General features: G+C 43.3%; 1 protein-coding gene across 2 annotated transcripts in view; it reads left to right on the top strand.

Moving 5' to 3' along the window:
* XRCC2 (X-ray repair cross complementing 2) overlaps positions 1–9,048 on the top strand; it is a 244,026-nt gene extending 234,978 nt beyond the window's left edge. For both annotated transcript variants that reach the window (XM_053409336.1, XM_053409337.1), the window contains exons 2-3: positions 6,870–6,951; positions 7,403–9,048. In XM_053409336.1, coding sequence (XP_053265311.1) covers positions 6,870–6,951; positions 7,403–8,112 — 792 coding nt within the window. In that variant the 3' untranslated portion in view covers positions 8,113–9,048. The remainder of the gene's footprint in view (positions 1–6,869; positions 6,952–7,402) is intronic.
* The last annotated feature ends 9,720 nt before the right edge of the window (positions 9,049–18,768 follow it).

Genomic DNA, 18,768 nt, shown 5'->3' with positions numbered 1-18,768 from the left:
TTACCTGTTTTTCCACCTGCATTTCAATGACACCTTCCTTTCTAAAACCGAAGGGTGGTATAAAAAGACTTTAAATAAACTGAGGATAAAGCAACAAACAAAAGTTCGTGCATGTTCACCCAGCAGCTGCCTTTGGACTGCCATGCCTCTGCTTCATAAACTGAGATGTGGGCCTGTTTCTCTTGGCCACGCTTTTCTCATCGCCTGCATGAGCCAGGAAGCAAGACTTCAGTTAAGTGTTGTTTGCCATTATGTCTGAAAAGGAAAGCTCTGGTTAACGGCTTCCAAACAACCCTGGATATAAAGCCCTAGTTTAGTGTTCCTTGCTTGGACGTCATTAACCAGGAGTAATGAGAAACCATAGTTAACTGAAGACCCGTTTCCCTGTCTGCGGCTTGCAGCAGGGAGGAGCAGAGCACCTGCTTTGCGGGCCCTGGAGTTCATATATTGGCTTATTAAAGTGATTGACAGCCATCCAAACACAACCAGAATCTGCTAAAGACTGCCTCTAACCAACCTCACAATCAGCAGCAAGCTGGCCCGGTAGACTTCTCTGGGAAGTGGTTCCATAAAAGAAGGTCCTGGATATAGTATTGCCACATTTTTTCCTATCTTTGTGTCTTATGTCATAGCAGCATGGCAAACAGATTTTGAGGCCAGGAAAAGCTCCACCCACCTAATTAAGTAGTCAGGGGAAAGCATCGTAATGACAGGCGAATATGGAAAATGTGAATTATTTGCCCTGTCAATGCCATAATGGGCAAATTTCTGCCAGTCATTTATCTTCTACAATCGCTTCCAAGGGGTGGGGAGGAAGATGGCAGGGCCAGGTTTACAAGATGCTATTGAGTCAGTGACAGCACAATGCAAACCTAACTTGACACACCCCCTGGTTTCAGGATGGCAGTTGTGAGCTCTGGTCCCTGGTGGCTGTACCAAAACTTGGGGAGGAGCCATGACTCAGTGGTAGAACATTTGCTTTGTATGCAGATTCAATCCTTGGCATCCCCAGGCAGGACTGTCTGCAGTCCTGGATAGCTGCTGCCAGTCATCGTAGGCAGTACAGAGCTAGACAGACCCGTAGTCTGATCTAGTGTGAGGCAGTTCCCTGTGTTTACAAATGATAAAGAGATTTGACTCCTCTTCTTTTTTACATATAGAACTCTACAATTCTATTGTTTGTAGATTTAATATATGTCTGAAGTGCATTTGCTCCATAAATGTGAAGCTGTTACTAATTTATTTAGGGTATTCCATATCCTACTTGAAAGCCCCAAGGGGTTCTCAGAGTGGCGGAGAAAAAGTTTGTACAGTACAACTGCATCCAAAAAGATTAGCACATATAATAAGAAATAACATGGCACCAGGTTTTTTCAGACTTTTTTTGCCCTCATTCTTGGACTTCCCACTGAGGAACTCTAAGGCGAGTGGGTTGAGCCGCTAGACTTCACTGTCCACAATGAAGCCAAGTACTCCTTTGGCCATTGGCAGTTCCCAGACAACAGTTCCCAGCAAGGACCTCTGACCTCGCTCAGTCCAAGATGGCGCCAAGTCTTCTTGATAGATGCCAGCTTCGGAATACAGTAAAAGCAACCCCACTCTGAGCCTTGGGAACTGCTGTCTTCAGTACAGAGTGGCTCCTGGGGGTACAGAAATTGGCAGTCTCTGTTTTCCAAAAGTTTATATAACCATCAAATGATTATTAAGAAGAGTACTTCATTTCCGTTACATCCGAGTTCCATTTTGACCATTTGTCCATGTCTCTAGTGTGCTGTAGAGGTTAGGCGTGTTGGACTACAAAAGCCTTACTTTGGTCCGGTTGCTATCTTAGCCTAGGCCACCTCACAGGGCTGTTGTGAAAATATAATGATGGAGGGGAAAGAGAAAGCTGTGAAGTCCTTTCAGCAACAATGGGATTAAATAAAAGCTGGGGGTGTTCTTGCAGTGGAATTTGTTAGGTTCGTAAAAATTTCAAACTCTCTTTGGAATGGATAAAAAATACAGTATTTAATAGTCCATTGTAGGGATTAATATTTAATATCCTAACAGTTTGGCTTAAGATGGTTAGCACAGAGGCTGGCTTTTGTTGGCTTTTTCTTTCTGTAAAACCGTTAGCTGACTCCCCTGGGATGTTGCCCATCGTACACAGCATGATGCTAAATGGCTGCAGTTGTTTTGCTTTAAAACCTAGAAAGTAAACATACATCAGAAGCACAGGTGCATTAGTACTTAAATTATCATAATAATTTGCATGCGCTGTTCTCCAGATAAGCACCTGCTGTTATATGAGAAAAATATGTGAACCTTTATTATAATATAATCGTATTTAGCCTGTAACAAACAGTGAGTAGGATACTTCTTGAGAGTGGCTAGCAAAGGGGAAGGAGGTAGAACAGCAGCCATGGAGTTGCATAGGAAGCTTTCTTGCACTAGATCAGACAAGTTAAGTATTATCTACTCTGACTGGTGGTGGCTTCCCAGGGCCTCCTTCACATTACCTGCTTCCAGATCCTTTTCATTGGAGATTCCAGGGACTGAACCAGGGACCTTCTACATGCCAAGTGTCTGTGCTGTCACTAACTAAAGCCCCTCCTTCAGATAGTCTGTGCAGAATGTATTGGCTGTGAACTCAGATGTAATGGTTTCCATATAGGTATGTAGTTTACAGGTCTCCTGGATCCATTACTGTCGCTTGTGACCTTGGTGGCACAGATGGCCTTCTATCAGCTACAGCTGGTGGCCTAGCTACACCCCTATCTGGTCAGGGATAGCCTAACCTTTGTGGCCCATGCTCTGGTAACCTCTAGGTTGGATTACTGCAATACATTATACGTGGGGCTGCCTCTGAAGACCTTTCAGAAACTTCAGCTGGTGCAAAATTTGATGGCCAGGTTGCTCACCAGAACAAGATGGTTTGAGCATATAACCCCAGTCCTGGGCCAACTGCACTGGCTGCCAATTAGTTTTCAGGCTCAATTCAAAGTGCTTAGGACCTGAGGACCTTAAGGACTACCTGTCCCCATACGAACCAAGTCAGACCCAGTGCTTGTCATCCAAAGCCCTTCCCTGTGCCCTCCCCCTGAAAGCTTCAAAGGGTGGCAACACGAGAATGGGCCTTTTCTGTGGTGACTTCCCATCTGTGGACTGCTCTCCCCATAGAGGCTCGCATGGTGCCATCATTAGATGCCTTTAGGCACCAGGCAAAAACATTCCTCCTTACCCAGGCCTTTGGGCATTAAGTAATCTATAGCTTCTTAAATATTATGGAGGGGACTGCTATCATGATTATTTTATTATTATGCTCTGTATTATGTTTTTAATGTTGTGCAATACACCATCCTGGGATCTTTGGATAAATAATAATAAATAATAATGTAGTGCCTGTAACCTTTGTCCCTTAAATCTCTTAGTCAGTCACTGTGAGGACCCCCTCACACATACTGTACATCTCCAAATGCCAGTATATAGAATACAGATCAAAGGAAGAATGAGTTGCTCTTCCAATAGTCTCTTACACAGACCATATAAGTGTGCTGTTATGATTTTAACAAGAATTATTTTTTTTTAAAAAAAATAATTGTAATTAAAAGTAGTACCACCATTATAAAACCAGCAACGTATCAGTCACAATTTAGGGGAAATTAATCCAGCCCCACCTCAAAGGCATTTTGAAATATTAAAAAAATGAAGTCTTGAATTAAAAAAAGCACTATTACACTAAATAAAATGTCATCCTCTACCTTTGTGCTGGTTAAGACACAAACAGATACAGCTTGGGTTGAATGCATTTATCAGGAGGTTTGTCATATTCAGACACTGGCTCCTAGACAACATCCTCCAAAATCAAAGTGTAGTTTTTGCAGTTCTTGTGTAACGTTCCGGTATGTGATGTTTCCACTTCCACACTTGTCTTTGTGTCTCATATCAAGTATATTTGCTTGTGCATTTTAACTTTGGTTAAGTATTCTATATTCATTTTGTTAATCCTAGATTCTCTCTGTGTGCGGGAGATACACTGGAATATGTTATAATTATTTGCAATATTACTGCTTTAAAGGTCTTCAATACCCACCTTCTTGTGCAGAAGATGGCATAAGGAGCAGAACTTATATGATAAAATTGCAGATTGACTATCAAAATTAATGCAAATTAAAGAGTGAAATCACCTTGGATGCAAGACTATTAGGGCAGAATATTCCCCTGTATATAGTGCCTAGTCATGGTGACTATGTTTTGTGTGTGTCTTTCTCCTCGTACCCCAGGACATTTGTGGTATTGATACAAAACACACCATTAAATTGAGAGACTTGTCCATCTAACACAAAAATCCATATTGCATTAGGCTCCCTGGCTGTGCTGTCCATGAATTTCTTGGTAAATGTCATGAAGCTTGCAGACCAAAATAAATGGCCTGTTTGTATCTAGAAAGCTTCAGCAGAAGACAAATGGGCAAATAAAGAAGAAAGATAGTTTGACCTTTTCTTGACTGCCTACATGCATGTGTTTCGATCCAGCCTGCATTTGGAACCAAAGCTGCTTTAGTTGCCCCAGTTGGATTATCATTTCCCTTGACCGAAAAGGACTGGACAGTACAATTCTCTTAGTCTTTCTATATCACTCAAATTTAGGCACAGCCAACAGCCAGATAAGGTGAGACCACAATCTTTTTTGTTGGGGAGTAGTAATGGAGGAAGATGTTTTATGGAAGTCGTCAGGTTAACAGTTCCTCTACCTTGCTGTTAAGTTTATCTGTCTGAAGTTAGAGAGAGATCATCTGGAGGTATTGGCACACTGAGGACCCTCAAATATATTTTTTCCCCAGGTGGTCTAGATGGAAGAGGACAAACAAGCAGCAACTCACTCTAGGCAGGATGGAATGGGGTTGTTTAGAGATCCTGGGTGCTTAGGAAAGAAAGTTGTCCAGTATTTATCTGCATCTTCATCCTTGATGAATCCTGTTCAGGAGCATTGCCTGATACTCTTTTTAGAAAATGTGTTGGTGGCAGTGGATTGAACCATTGTTTTGCCAGCTTTGTTTAATGTGTAGACTAACATTTGCTGGACTGGGGGAATCTAGCAATCACCATCACCATGCATGCCTTTGTTACACTGAAGGTCCAATGTGTAATAATGCCTTTTATGCAGGACATTTGCTGTCAAAATGCCTGGAAGCTAACAGCTGGTGCAGAATGCGGCAGCCACTTTCTTGATAGGAGTTGGGGGGGGGAGCCACATACATGCTGCATACTGAATAAAATGCATTCCCTGAAAATCGTTTGTTAAACAAGCATTTGTATAATGAGTCCACATTTCCATGGATTCCTATGGGAGTATTTCTAATATGTACCGTATTTTTCGCTCTATAGGACGCACTTTTCCCCCTCCAAAAAAGAAGGGGAAATGTGTGTGCGTCCTATGGAGCGAATGCAGGCTTTCGCTGAAGCCTGGAGAGCGAGAGTGGTCTGTGCACACCGACCCCTCTCGCTCTCCAGGCTTCAGGAAGCTATCCGCAAGCCTTCGGAGCACAGCTGGGCTCCAAAGGCTTGCGGATAGCAGCCTGCAGCCGGAAGCACGGGGAGCGCAGTGCCAACTCCCGCTGTGCTCCCCGGGCTTCAGGCAGCTATCCGCAAACCTTCGGAGCGCTTCTTGGCTTCTGCCAAAGCCGCGCGCAGCCTCTCCTGGCTGGAGAGGTTGTGCGTGGCTAAAGAGGAAGCCAAGACAGCCAGCGGGATGGATCCAGCTGTCTGTCTTGGCTTCTTTCTCTTTGGGGTAGGGGGAAAATATTTTTTTTCTTTATTTCCCTCCCTAAAAACTAGGTGCGCCCTATGTTCCGGTGCGCCCTATGGAGCAAAAAATACAGTAATTTGTACTATCTATCCTGCTCCCTTTCTCCAAGCTCTCTCCCCGCTCCTTACATGCATGGTTTCTGCCCAAAAATGACTACTGCTAACCAGCAAACCACAAACAAGGAAGTGGGCAAACTTGGATATCTGAACCTGCAGCATGTATAGCAAGGTTTGGACATCATTCTTTTCATTTGGATAACTGAATTTTAGCATAATGAGCAGGCAGATAGCAGGCCCTGTGTGTACATACTGGTCTGTGCTCTGTTAACTTTCAGATTCAATTCAAGGTGCTGGCTTTGAACTATTTAGCGTGGCTGGGCCCAATCTGCATTGGACAGCCACACTCCCTATATGAGGCTTCCCATCTTCTGTAACCAAGAGGATCCTGGCAATAGTCATCTTTAATCAGGAAGCTAAGATCAGTGGGGAAATGCAGCAGGGCTTTCTTAGTGACCTCAACACTATGGCACTCACTGTTGCAACTCAAGAGACTTACCTCAGCACTAGCCTGCAAACTTTTAAAAATCACGGTGGTCATATTTAGGAGGAATTTGCGATTCTGTATTTATTTTATGTCTGGTTTAATATCTCTCTTACTCTAACACTTACAATTGATCCATTATATGCTAATACAATATAATAGAATGTTGCTTTTAGAGCATTAAGACTTTATTGCTGGATTTCAGATTGTAACAGAGTTTCTTTTATAAGCTGCTTTAAATAATTTTGGTGAAAATACATAGAAATCAACCAAGTTTTATTGAACTGACTTCACTGAGGATACAGTGTATTTTGTTTATGCATGCTTTTCTGCCCACAGGTTTTTATTTGGATTCTATAGGTGGTGCCATGTCTAGAAATTTAAAAGTAATGGAGATATACTTTTAATTGCACATGCAGCAGTGCAGTTAAAACCAGCTGCTGGGAAGCCATTGAACTCACACTAAGTTTTGTGCACAATCAATACATTTAGCTTGTTGACTCATTAATTTCAGTAAAGTTGACTTTCTCTTTGTTTCAAAGCTGCTTGCACGACTTGAAGGCAGAAGTTCTCTGAAGACGCTTGAACCTTGTCTGTTTGCTGATGAAGGATATCCTATTCATGGTAAATACATACACATCCTTTAAAATATTCACAGTAATAATTGTCTGGCATATTGGAAGATAAATGGTAAACAAACAAACAAATTAAAATTTATGCTCCCCATTTTCTTTTTATCTTAGCTTTGGAAGGGAAAGTTTTTTTCTCTTGCTGCCTGAGAACAAATTGGTTGGCATGAGTGTGTGTTACACACATCAAGAAAAGAAAATATATTCACTTGCTTTCCAGAAGTGTAGCTGTATTGGTTTGTTGTATTAAAATAAAATAATCAAATCCAGTGGGGCTTGCTTCTAAATAGACCTGCGTAGGATTGGGAATTTGATTGTACTGAAAAGTTGCACATGATTTCAGGTAGAGGTGTGTGTGTTACAGCTGAAAGCTGAGCCATTTGAAAGGTGTCTTGAACAGCAAATGCCTTCCTAGCTTAAACATTTGCTTCTTCATTATTAAACAGGAGATATTGTTGAATTCCATGGTCCAGAAGGAACAGGAAAAACAGAAATGCTCTATCATCTTATTGCCCGCTGCATTCTTCCAAAATCTGGTGGTGGCTTGGATGTTGGTGTGCTTTTTATTGATACAGACTTCCATTTTGACCTGTTGCGTTTAGTGACTATTCTGGAGCACAGATTGCCCCAAGGCACAGAAGAGATGATAAAGCAGTGTCTGGGGAGGTTTTTCCTTGTTAATTGCAGCAGCAGCCCTCAGCTGCTTCTTACTCTTTTCTCTTTGGAAAACATGTTTTGCTCTCACCCTTCCCTGTGCCTCTTGATTATTGACAGTATATCAGCCTTTTATTGGATTGACAGAGTCAATGGAGGGGAGAACCTTAGCCAGCAGGAAGCAAACCTAAAGAGATGTGCGCAGTTCCTGGGGAAGCTTGTAAGAGAGCACCACTTAGTTTTGTTTGCAACAACTCAAACAATCATGCAGAAATCACTGAACACATCTGAAAGTTCAGGAAAACACCACAGTGAAGCAGATGTGGACTACCGGCCTTACCTCTGTCAGTCATGGCAACGGCTGATAACTCATCGAATCTTTTTCTCCAAGCAGTGCCATTCAGGCACCGCAAAAGGATTTTCAATTACCGCTTGCCATGTAAGAAATAACAGTGTTGTAAAACGCCCATTTAGCATTACAGAATGTGGGATCCAGTTTTGACAGTGGACTGTTTTTTAAAAGTAGACTGCAATTTGACCCTACAGTCAAGTTAGTTTTTTAAAAAAACTTGTGCCTTTTTTTAAAAAAAAAGTTTATTTTTTATGCCAATATTTTCTAAAATGTAAATAATAAAGATTCAGGATTGTCAGACTTTGTGTCATGCAGTATTGAAGCCTTTAAAAAGAGACCTGCCATTCCAAAAAAGATCATTTATCCATAATGTCTGTCAGCTGCTTTTGAAATGGAAGCGTAGAAATGGAAGCTTTTTTGAAACTGAGCACTGCACAGTTGAGCTTGATTCTTTGTTATATAAATGCATTAGCTGACACTTGGCACTGCACACATTTGAACTTAATAGGAAGAACATAAGACAAGCTTGTTGGATCAGGCCAGTGGCCCATCTAGTCCAGCATTCTGTTCTCACAGCAGCCAACCAGATGCCCATGGCAAGCTCAACAGAAGCACAACAGCGCTCTGGCCACCTGTGATTCTCAGCAACTGGCGTTTAGAGGCATACTGCTGCCAATGGTGGAGGTAAAACATCCATCAACTGATACACACTAAGGTCCCACCCACCCCACTCACCAACTTGCTTTTATCCACATTTACCCTTTCAGATGGGCTAGTATTGGGGTTAAATTGGGTTGCTTACTTTTGGCCTCTAACTTGAGTTGCAGTTCTAAAGAGTACTGAAAAACTATGCATGCAATGGTAGAACAAATAAAGTCACTGTCCTGCATAAGATCCAAGTAGAACATTTGTGTTTGGAATGCAGCATGCAACTCATCAAAATTCTGGCAGACCAGTTTCATCTAATGAGAAATGACCCGCAGCTCTGGCAAGAAGAAAACCATATTGAATCAGTAAAGCAAATGCTAATTGTATTGGCTTTGGAAAGCTTCAAATCCTTTGCGAAATAAACTGTCTTCTGCATTATTTACAAATCCAGTACATACAACGGCTCCAAAAAGAGGAAGGTTCTCAACAAACATGGGCAGTAGTTCAGATGACCTTCCATTAATTGATGGTGGAAATATATATTTTTGACTGCTCAGTGTGTATTGTGTACGTTAATATACTGCAACCCTTGATAGGTCGGTTCTGTGATCTACATATTATGGATGGAGTGGATGAGGTCCCCTCTTGATAACTCTGGCTGAACAGGAAGGTGCTGTGGAGTGACTTTGAACAGGAATTCATAGATTTCCCTATGAAATTTCTATTATGGACTAAAAAGAAAAGCCATCCACTAGATTTTCTTTTAATAATGATTCTTGATTCCATACTCAGACTTAGGGATAAAGTTAAGGAGCTATTAAACCCTGGATTTTCTCAATTAGCTACTTAAATTAATGATCATAAAGTATTACTACCTTGGTCCTGTTGCAAGATGATTTATGAAGAGACTGTCAGAAGCCTGAATGAAAGGCACTCTTTCATTTCTTTTAAGATTAGATCTTACTTGACTCATGAGTTGAAAGTTCATCATATGGAGCGTTCTGCTAGATCAGACCAAAGACCTATCCTGTCCAGCACTTGTTCCCCAGATGCCTGCAGGAAGTCCACAAACAGGAAGTGGTCAAGGTGCTTAGATGAGTCCAGCCACCCATGTGTATGCTTGACCCTTTGGGCAAAAAAACTGGAAGATAAAGAAGATTGCATTTTCTTCCCTAGAACATCAAAATTAATCCCCAGCTTTGCTAAATCAAAGACTGCCATGTTTCTCCTTGTTTCTGCTGTCTGTTTACCCCAGAAACCTGTGTGTTTCATTTAAGGGCCAGGACAGGTCTAGACTATAAGCCAGTCTCCAGTTTCTTAGAGATGGGGAGCCCCTTGCCTGCTAAAGAGTTCTGGAAAATTAAAATGTCTGTCAGATTTTTACGAATCCCTGGTCCCTTTAAATTTCCTTTTTCCTAGTGGTCCAGAGAGCCATGCTGAAAGACCGTATCATCCTGTTTTACTAGTTTGTTTTTTGGACCAAGCACCTTCCATCATTGGTTTTGGCCTTGGGAAAGTATTTGCATACATGGCTCCCGAGCCCTAGCAAAAAAAAAAGTTATCTTTTTATTGTCTACCCTATAAATTATTTTCACTGTGTGTTTGGGAATTGTAAACATGATTTATTTTTTAAATGAAGAAGAAGAAACCCGAAATTTGGTTATATTCATTAAAATGGCAATTAGCAAGCCTGTTATACTGGAGCTCTTGGACTGAAAGAGGTATTGCCATGGCAGGGATTCTTCATAGTACTGTATGCCAGCTGAACAGGTTTGTGGCTTAGGCTGCTGTCTGTCTCAGCCCCCAAAAATATTTTCACAGCCTATATTGAAGGGTCTCTTTGTGTCTCTCTCTTCCTCTTCCACTGAGGGGAGTTTGCTTAAATATTTTATAGCTGCTAAAAGAACGAGTTAATCTCCACTGCATTTTTGACCTGGAGGGGGTGCAGATACTAGTGCATATTTGGTGCAAACTAGAGGAGCGTTGCTCTTTTCCCAGGTGGAAACACCATGCCAATTCATCTCTGAGTTAAGTGGTGACTGAACTGCAACTATTTTAGGTCTCGAATGAGCTGGCATTGCTCATCTGGAAGCTCTAATGCACCTCTCCAGTGGATGCCATTCACATGTCGTTATTTAATTAATTAACAGCTCCGCCAAGGGAAGCCAATAATGAGTCCATTAAAGCTTTTCTTTCCCCCTCTCCCTCCTTCCCTCCCCCCCCACTTTCACCTAAAAGGTAACTAAATAACTTGCATGGTAGGAACATATGTTGCACTCTGTTTCCTCCTTCGAGAGCGCTTAAAAGTGCAATCTGTTTATATTTTGAACAATTTTATTTTATTTTAAATCCACCTAACTCAAGCTGCCTCTGCTGCCATTTGGAATGCGTTCTGCAGAAAGCTGGTGTGAGTCCTTGCTCTCTAGAAATAGCAAAGGAGCCTTTGCTTGGTTCAAGTGCCAAGCCCCTTGAAAGAGCCTGGCAGTCTCAACACAGTTCCATCATGCCATATGCAAGACTGGTGCCTATTACTACACCGAGGAGGAAAGAAGAGAGCTCCTTGCAGTAAGTAAAATACTTGTGTGCAAATACCAGTGTCTTGCCAACAGCTCGAGGGGGTTAGTTGGCCCAGACCACCAACACAAATGAGAGCTCATATGTATGGTGGGGAGAATCGAGGGACCTCAGTCTGACAGAAATGGTCTGAAAGAAGCACCTTTTGCTCACATAATGGCAGCACTGCATTGATCACGATCAAGTCCCCAAGACCTTGTGGCATGCAGTCCTTCAGTATCTTAGGGTGGCTCACCATGTACTAGACTGCTTTTGCGGTTTCAGACAGGCAACAACAAAGGTCCAGCAGGCAAGGCTAGTGGGCTTCATTACACTTGGCAAGCCACAAGTTGAATCCCTGCTGTGATTCATCCCTGTCCTTTGTTGCCCCATATAAACTTTCTCTTTCTGTTAAGATACAGTATTTTCATTTGTGCAACAGATCTATGTGTGACTCTCAGACTCTGTTCCTCACTCTGCCTTTGCCTGCTATTGCTTTCATTTCTGGCTATGCAAGTTTTCCTGGTTCCTTGGCTCCACCACTCTTGTTACCTGCTTTCATGCATGCAGGCCTTTTGAATCTGAGCTCCACCTGCTCCCATGCTTTATTGCATTGGTTTCGGATTGTAAACATCTTCAGATATCTGAAGGGTTGTTGATTGATGGAGCAAGCTTGTTTTCTGGGCCTTAAGGGGTAGGATCCAAACCATGGAGTCAAATTGCAAGTCAGGAGATTCCAACTAAACATTAGGAGGAACTTTCTGGTGGCAAGATCTGTTTGAAAGTGGAATATATGACTGCTTGCTTGTTTTGTATACTGCCCTTCATCCGAAGATCTCAGGGTGGTTTACAGCATAAAAATACAAAATGAGAGCACCTCAGAAGATGGAGGTTTTATACAGAGGTCTGATTGCTATCTGTCAGCGATTTTTTAGTTGTGACTAAGTTCTGCATGCTTTTGAATTATGGTGCTGGAGGAGACTCTTGAGAGTCCCATGGACTGCAAGAAGATCAAACCTATCCATTCTTAAGGAAATCAGCCCAGAGTGCTCACTGGAAGGACAGATCCTGAGGCTCCAATACTTTGGCCACCTCATGAGAAGAGAAGACTCCCTGAAAAGACCCTGATGTTGGGAAAGATGGAGGGCACAAGGAGAAGGGGACGACAGAGGACGAAGACGGTTGGACAGTGTTCTCGAAGCTACAAACATGAGCCTGACCAAACTGCGGGAGGCAGTGGAAGACAGGAGTGCCTGGCGTGCTCTGGTCCATGGGGTCACGAAGAGTCGGACACGACTAAACGACTAAACAACAACAACAACAAAGTTCTGCATTGCAGGGGGTTGGACTAGATGACCCTCACGATCCCTTCCAACCCTACAGTTCTGTGGTTCTATGAACTGCCTCCCTAACTTACAATGAAGGGTGTTCTATAAACATTGTAATAAAATAATAATAAAAAGGTAAACTGGGACATTTGCCGTGTAACTGCCATGCCACACAACCACCCCTCCCCACCCACCCCCGCCCTGCCAAATGAGCCTGGCAAAGAGAGAGCTAATCGCAGTGCCATCTGTGGCGGTTCCACAAACAACCGGCACCGCAGTCAGTATTTGCACACCACTAAGCGAAATTTCCTTTGCGGCCTGGTCTGCGTTCAGACTTCTGCCCCCAGAGACCAGCAGGGAGGCCCTATTCGTTTCCGATGGTTACTTCTAGGGATGAGAATCCAACTTGTTTATTAACTTGTCAAGTTAAAAATGTGCAGTTTGGTGCTTTCTTTCCTGGCTTGTTTTTCCCACTTAGGGTCCAAGCTGGGGCTGTGTAGCGACTTTGTGTTCCACGCTGCCCCCTCCCCACTCTTCCCCCCTTCACCTCCCCTCCCAGCATGGACCAAAAAAAAAAAAAAGTACTGTGCTGTTTTTCTAAACGTCTCTCAGGCATTGCCAGGGCACTGGCAGCAAAGCAGGCTGGCAAGACACAGGCCCTGTCTCTGTTCTGCATCGCGGAAGTCGAAGCATATCCCAAAGGCCTCAGGCCAGCACCTCCCTTCGAGGGGAAGGCGACCAATCAGCTCCCCGATGATATCATTACATGGCAAAGGCGCTTCCCTCTTCTAGCACTTACTATGATGCCAACTCCAACCCTCAGTGTGTTTCGCCTCAGCCTGGTCCATGCACTGTAATAATTAAGTCAACTGGAAAAAATATTGAAGAAAAGAACTGAGGGAAAACAGCATGTAGAGGCAGCTGGAGGCAGCAAAGAAGGCCCACAGAGAGCTATAAAGGGCCATTGTGTAGAAGCTACTCCTGACTTCAGGATATTTAGTTCCTTGCAGGAGCTGGAGAAGATGGGTAATAAGCTGCCCTTTATTTCCAGAGGTGTCCTTCGCAGTCACAGCTGCGTCAAGATCAGCCTTGGAGATATGTGGGAACAGTGCTAGCACTCTATCTCTTCCTCTCTTGGCGCTTCCCACTCGATTGAATGGCCTTGGTCCAGGAAAACAAAATAGCCTCTGTGCAGAAAACAGCCATTGAGCTAGGAAAGAGATGAAGTGGCAATGAAAACAGCTTGGGAGGAAATGATGACTCCCTGTGTGAAAATGCCTTTTGCCAAAACCACGAGCACCATTGAGAAGAAAAGCCCTCTTGGGTTCGCTGATAAGGAGCGATGGAGCAAGCAAAGCCGGCTATCGAGTTCTTTTGCCAGTTCACACACTGCTCACCATGCACAGCAATGGGACCTGTTGTCAGCAAAGCAGCCTGTGGACTGCGGTGTGGGTGGCAGTGGGTTGTTTTGCAAATGGAAAAGGAAGTGCTTTCCATGCCCTGATTCCAGGTGTGTGAGGGTCGGATGAAGTTGCTGGTTGTGCATGTTCAGTGGGACCATAGCTCAGGGCTAGAGCCCTTGCTATGCATGCAGAAGACCCCAAGGTTAATACTTAAACTTTAAAAGGATTGTCCAGGGGGAGAATGCCATTGGCCAAGACCCTGAAGAGCCAATATCAGGTCATAAGTAGAACTAGATGGACGATGAAAAGACATGGAAAATTTGGTTGATATTGAAAATTCTGAAAAACCAGTTTTGTGCATTCATATTTAGCTGTGATTCTTGCATTGCAAGGGGCTGAGCTAGATGAGCCCGGGGTCCCTTCCAGCTCTTCAGTTCTATGAGTCTAAATATGACCAATGTCTCTAGGAACTGTAGCCAGCCTCCATGTAGTAGGCACCAGTATGTGCAGGTTCTGCTATCTTGGGCAGCAGATATTTCATATTATAATTTTATTATAATATTATAATTTTAAAAACACCACACTTTTCAAGAGAAGAAGTTCACATACAGTGGTACCTCGGGTTAAGTACTTAATTCGTTCCGGAGGTCCGTTCCTAACCTGAAACTATTCTTAACCTGAAGCACCACTTTAGCTAATGGGGCCTCCCGCTGCCGCCACACCACTGGAGCACTATTTCTGTTCTCATCCTGAAGCAAAGTTCTTAACCCGAGGTACTATTTCTGGGTTAGCGGAGTCTGTAACCTGAAGCGTATGTAACCTGAAGCATATGTAACCCGAGGTACCACTGTGCTCAGTTTAGAGTCATTGAATGATGTATATGTGAATCATTCCTCCAGCTTTTGGCCTATTCAGGCTTGCTGTCAATGGGTGTCCTGCCCTGACTGCATTTCATTATCCTTCAAGTGATAATCCTGCAATCCCCAGCAGACCCTCCAACGTTCGGGGGATCCAAACTGGGATGCTCGTTTTTGGTCAGCCACTCCGGCACAAGCCAACTGACTCCCACAAGAGCACCCAGCCAAAAAATGAGCCCCTTTTGGTCAGCTGCTCTGGTGTGAGTCAGAGCACCAGTCCAAAATGCAAGACATTCCAGGATCCAAACAGAAGCCAGGGTGGCTTCTGTCATTCCAGGGTGTCCCACTTAAATTAGGGCAGTTGAGCGGTATGCCCTAGATGCAAAGGCAATATTCAGTCTGCAAGTAATGGATGAGATGTTGCCTTGCTGAAGGTAACGCATATACCCATAATCCATTGTTTCCAATCGGTGGTTTGCGGACCCCAGGTGGTCCACGTAACCCACCCAGGGGGTCTGCGGCACCATTCACATAACAAAAACACCGTAGAAATACATTTTTTTTTCAAAAGTAGGGTGTCCATGGCTTGGCTTTTGAAAAATGGAGTCCACCATACTTAGCTAATTGGGAACCATTGCCATAATCCATTATATGAGACTCATTTCCTTTGTTGGGCAGAAAGGGCATACATCTTTCAATTTTTTATTTTTTAAAATCAGGAGAGGCAGAACAAACTAAATTAGTTCTACAAACAAGCAGAGCATTACAGTGGAAGGAGGAGAGGATAACCTTACTAATGTTCATCCACATTATTACTTTTTAAACGAGAGCAGCATGAATGATGCAGCATCTAAGTGGTACAACAGGAAGGCATTCTGCCGTTAAAGAATGAATCACCATCAAAATAATGTTAAAAGTTAAACATTTTGAAATGTCACTTTATGAACAATTTGTGACCCAGGGAGCTGAGCATAGGCCACCAGTGTGCCTCAGACATCAAAAGCTGGAGATTTGTTAAGGAACAGCTGGGCCGAAAGCAACGTCTAGTGGGATTGTGCAGATGGTTCCAAATTATGCCAGCTTGTTTTATGGGCTCTAAATAGGAAAGTATGTGACTCATTATAAGCCATGTGATCTGCACTAGCCAGTAAGGGGACCCCAACACAGTTCTGGTTGCCTCACCCTCAAAAGGATATTGTGGAGTTAGAAAAAGGTTCAGAAAAGGGTAACCCAAATATCAAGGTGATGGTGGGGCTCTCCTATGAGGAACTATTGCGGCATTTTGGACTTTTTAGTTTAATGGATTGCAAGAGGCATCATGATAAAAGTTTTTACAAAATTGGATATGGCCATAGGCGTCAATGCTATGGGGCTCCCCAGCCCCAACATATGCAGAGACAAGGCAACGGAGGGCTCCGACGGGCCACCCTGTGGTGGCAGAGAGCTCTCCAAACCTCCTAACATCACACATGTGACATCACACAATGAGCCCCCGAACTGTCATGCAGAACTTAGCACCTCTGGATATGGCCCAAAGTGGATTGGGGGGGGGGATCTCTCTCATAACACTAGAACTTGCAGACATCCAATGAATCTGAATGTTGGCAGATTCAGAACAGAAAAAAGTAAGTACAGTGGAACCTCGACTTACATATGGCTCTACTTACATACCATTCTAGTTACGACCTTCAGTAGGTGCTTCGATTTATGAACTTTCCTCTACAAACAGAGGCCTTGCCAGCAGCCCGGAGCTTGCCCAGCCAGTGGCAGCCTCTGCCGCCAGGGAGAGGCCTCCGGTTTGCCGGAGCTCACCCCACCGGCTGCTGAGCACTTGTTCTTGTGACTGTGTGGCACCCAGTTCAGCTACTGGTTGTTTGACTGCATAAATGGATAAAGCCCCCCCCCCATCCAAACAACGACTACTGTATCATCAGTGCACATAACAAAAAAAACTAATGTTAATTTTTTTCATCTACAATACTGTCTTATTTATTTTATAGTACAGTACATTGATTATTGCCTTCATTTTATGGATCTATGGTCTCGTTAGACAGTAAAATCTGTGTTAAATTGCTGTTTTAGGGACGGTTTTTCATCATCTAGAATGGATCAATTCACTTTTCCATTACTTTCTATGGAAAAGTGTGCCTCTACTTATGTACGTTTCTAGTTATGACCGGACCTCCGGAACAGATTATGGTTGTAAGTAGAGGTTCCACTGTACCTCTTCACACAGTGCATAGTTAAAACATAGAACTCGCTCCCAAAGCAGGCAGTGATGTCTACTAACTTGAATGGCTTTAAGAGAAGAACAAATTCATGGAGGAGGAGAACAAATTCATGGAGGAGAAGGCTATCAATGAATCATAGAACTGTGGAAGAAGGGCCATGTAGTCCAACCCCCTGCAATGTAGGAATCTCAGCTAAAACATCCATGACAGGTGGCCATCCAACCCATGCTTAAAAAACCTCCAAAGAAACAGAGTCCACAACGCCCCGAGGTTACACTGTAGGAATCTCCTTTCTTGTAACTTGAAGCCATTGGTTTGAGTCCTACCCTCCAGGGCAGGAGAAAACAAGCTTGCTCCATCTTCCATGTGACAGCCCTTGAGATATTTGAAGGTGGCTATCCTATCTCCTCTCTGTGACTACTAGCCATGATGGCTCTGCTGTGCTTCCGCGGTCAGAGGAAGTAATGCTTCTGAGTACCAGTTCCTGGAAGCCACATTGGTGCAGAGTGTTCTTGTGCTTGGGTCCTGTTTGCAGGTCACTATGAGAATAGGGTGCTGGGCCATTAGCCTGATCAAGCATACACTTCTTATGCTTTGGTTGGTTGGTTGGTTGGTTGGTTGATTGATTATTGCATTTATACCCCACCTTTTACCCCAAAGAGCTCAAGACATCATAAATGGTTCTCCCACTTTTCATTTAATTCACACAGCAACCCTGTGAGGTAGATATGGCTGAGAGGCAGTGACTGGCTCAAGGTCAGCTAGTGAGCTTCATGGCTGAGTGGGGATTTGAACCCTGTTCTCCCAGATTGTAGTCCAGCACTCTAACCATTGTACCACATGCACAACTGTCATCCGCACCACACTTTCTGAAACCAATGTGCTGTCTTCGGAGAAACAGTTGCCTAGGGTAGTATTTTGCAGGCTGCTGGCAAAACACAACGTTGGCCCAGCAGAAGAAGCACTACTTTAAGAAAAGATTCCTTGCAACAAATGAGTAACAGCTGTACATTTCTTGCTCTACAAACCTAATCATCTGCGAAAGGGTCCTTTGAGACCCATGAAAATAAAATATACCCGGTTAGTGTCCTGTTCTTCTATCTGAACCTCACCAGTATAAACTAATGAATACTCCTGTAACAACCAGAATTCACTAGAAGAGCAACAAATTCCCATTACACCTCGTTGGCTTCTCCTATTGAAGTTATTTCCAAGTCCATCAGTTTTGCTACAAATGTTCCTGGAATAGGATCTACCTGGCCAGCCATTCCAAGGATTTGTCTGCCTGTGATAAATGCAATTCATCTAAATCCAGATTATCTCAGCCTTTGGACAAGGCCCAGTTGAACAGGTGGCTGGCCTCTGTCTCTCGAGATGCAGCCACATACTTTTCTGCAAGGATGAAATAGTTTTAGAGGCCATTAGGGGCTGCTATAGTTCAGATATTTGTTTGCTCCTTTTTCACCCCCAATAAATTATTATAAAAGAGAACCAGAAAACTGTAGGAAAATAGAATATGTGACTGCGTGTCACAGTTTTGTACCCAAACCATAACTTTGTTTAACATTTCATGTATCTGATGAAGTAGACTCCAACCGAAGCTTATGCCATAATGATTCTTTAAGGTGCCACAAGATTTCTGATGAGTTTATCTAGTTAGCTTATTGCCTGGTGACACACATGATTTTATATACATATATTAACTTCAGTTTAAGTTAGCATGTTTTTGGTGATGATGTCCCCACCTCCGCCAAATTCTGCATTATTTCTGCAATCTCTTTGTGGA

The sequence above is a fragment of the Podarcis raffonei genome, chromosome 12, assembly GCF_027172205.1.
Source record: "Podarcis raffonei isolate rPodRaf1 chromosome 12, rPodRaf1.pri, whole genome shotgun sequence".
Classification (NCBI taxonomy): Eukaryota; Metazoa; Chordata; class Lepidosauria; order Squamata; family Lacertidae; genus Podarcis; species Podarcis raffonei.
The sequence above is the reverse complement of the archived record's forward strand: the minus strand, read 5'-3'. Positions and strand labels throughout refer to the sequence as shown.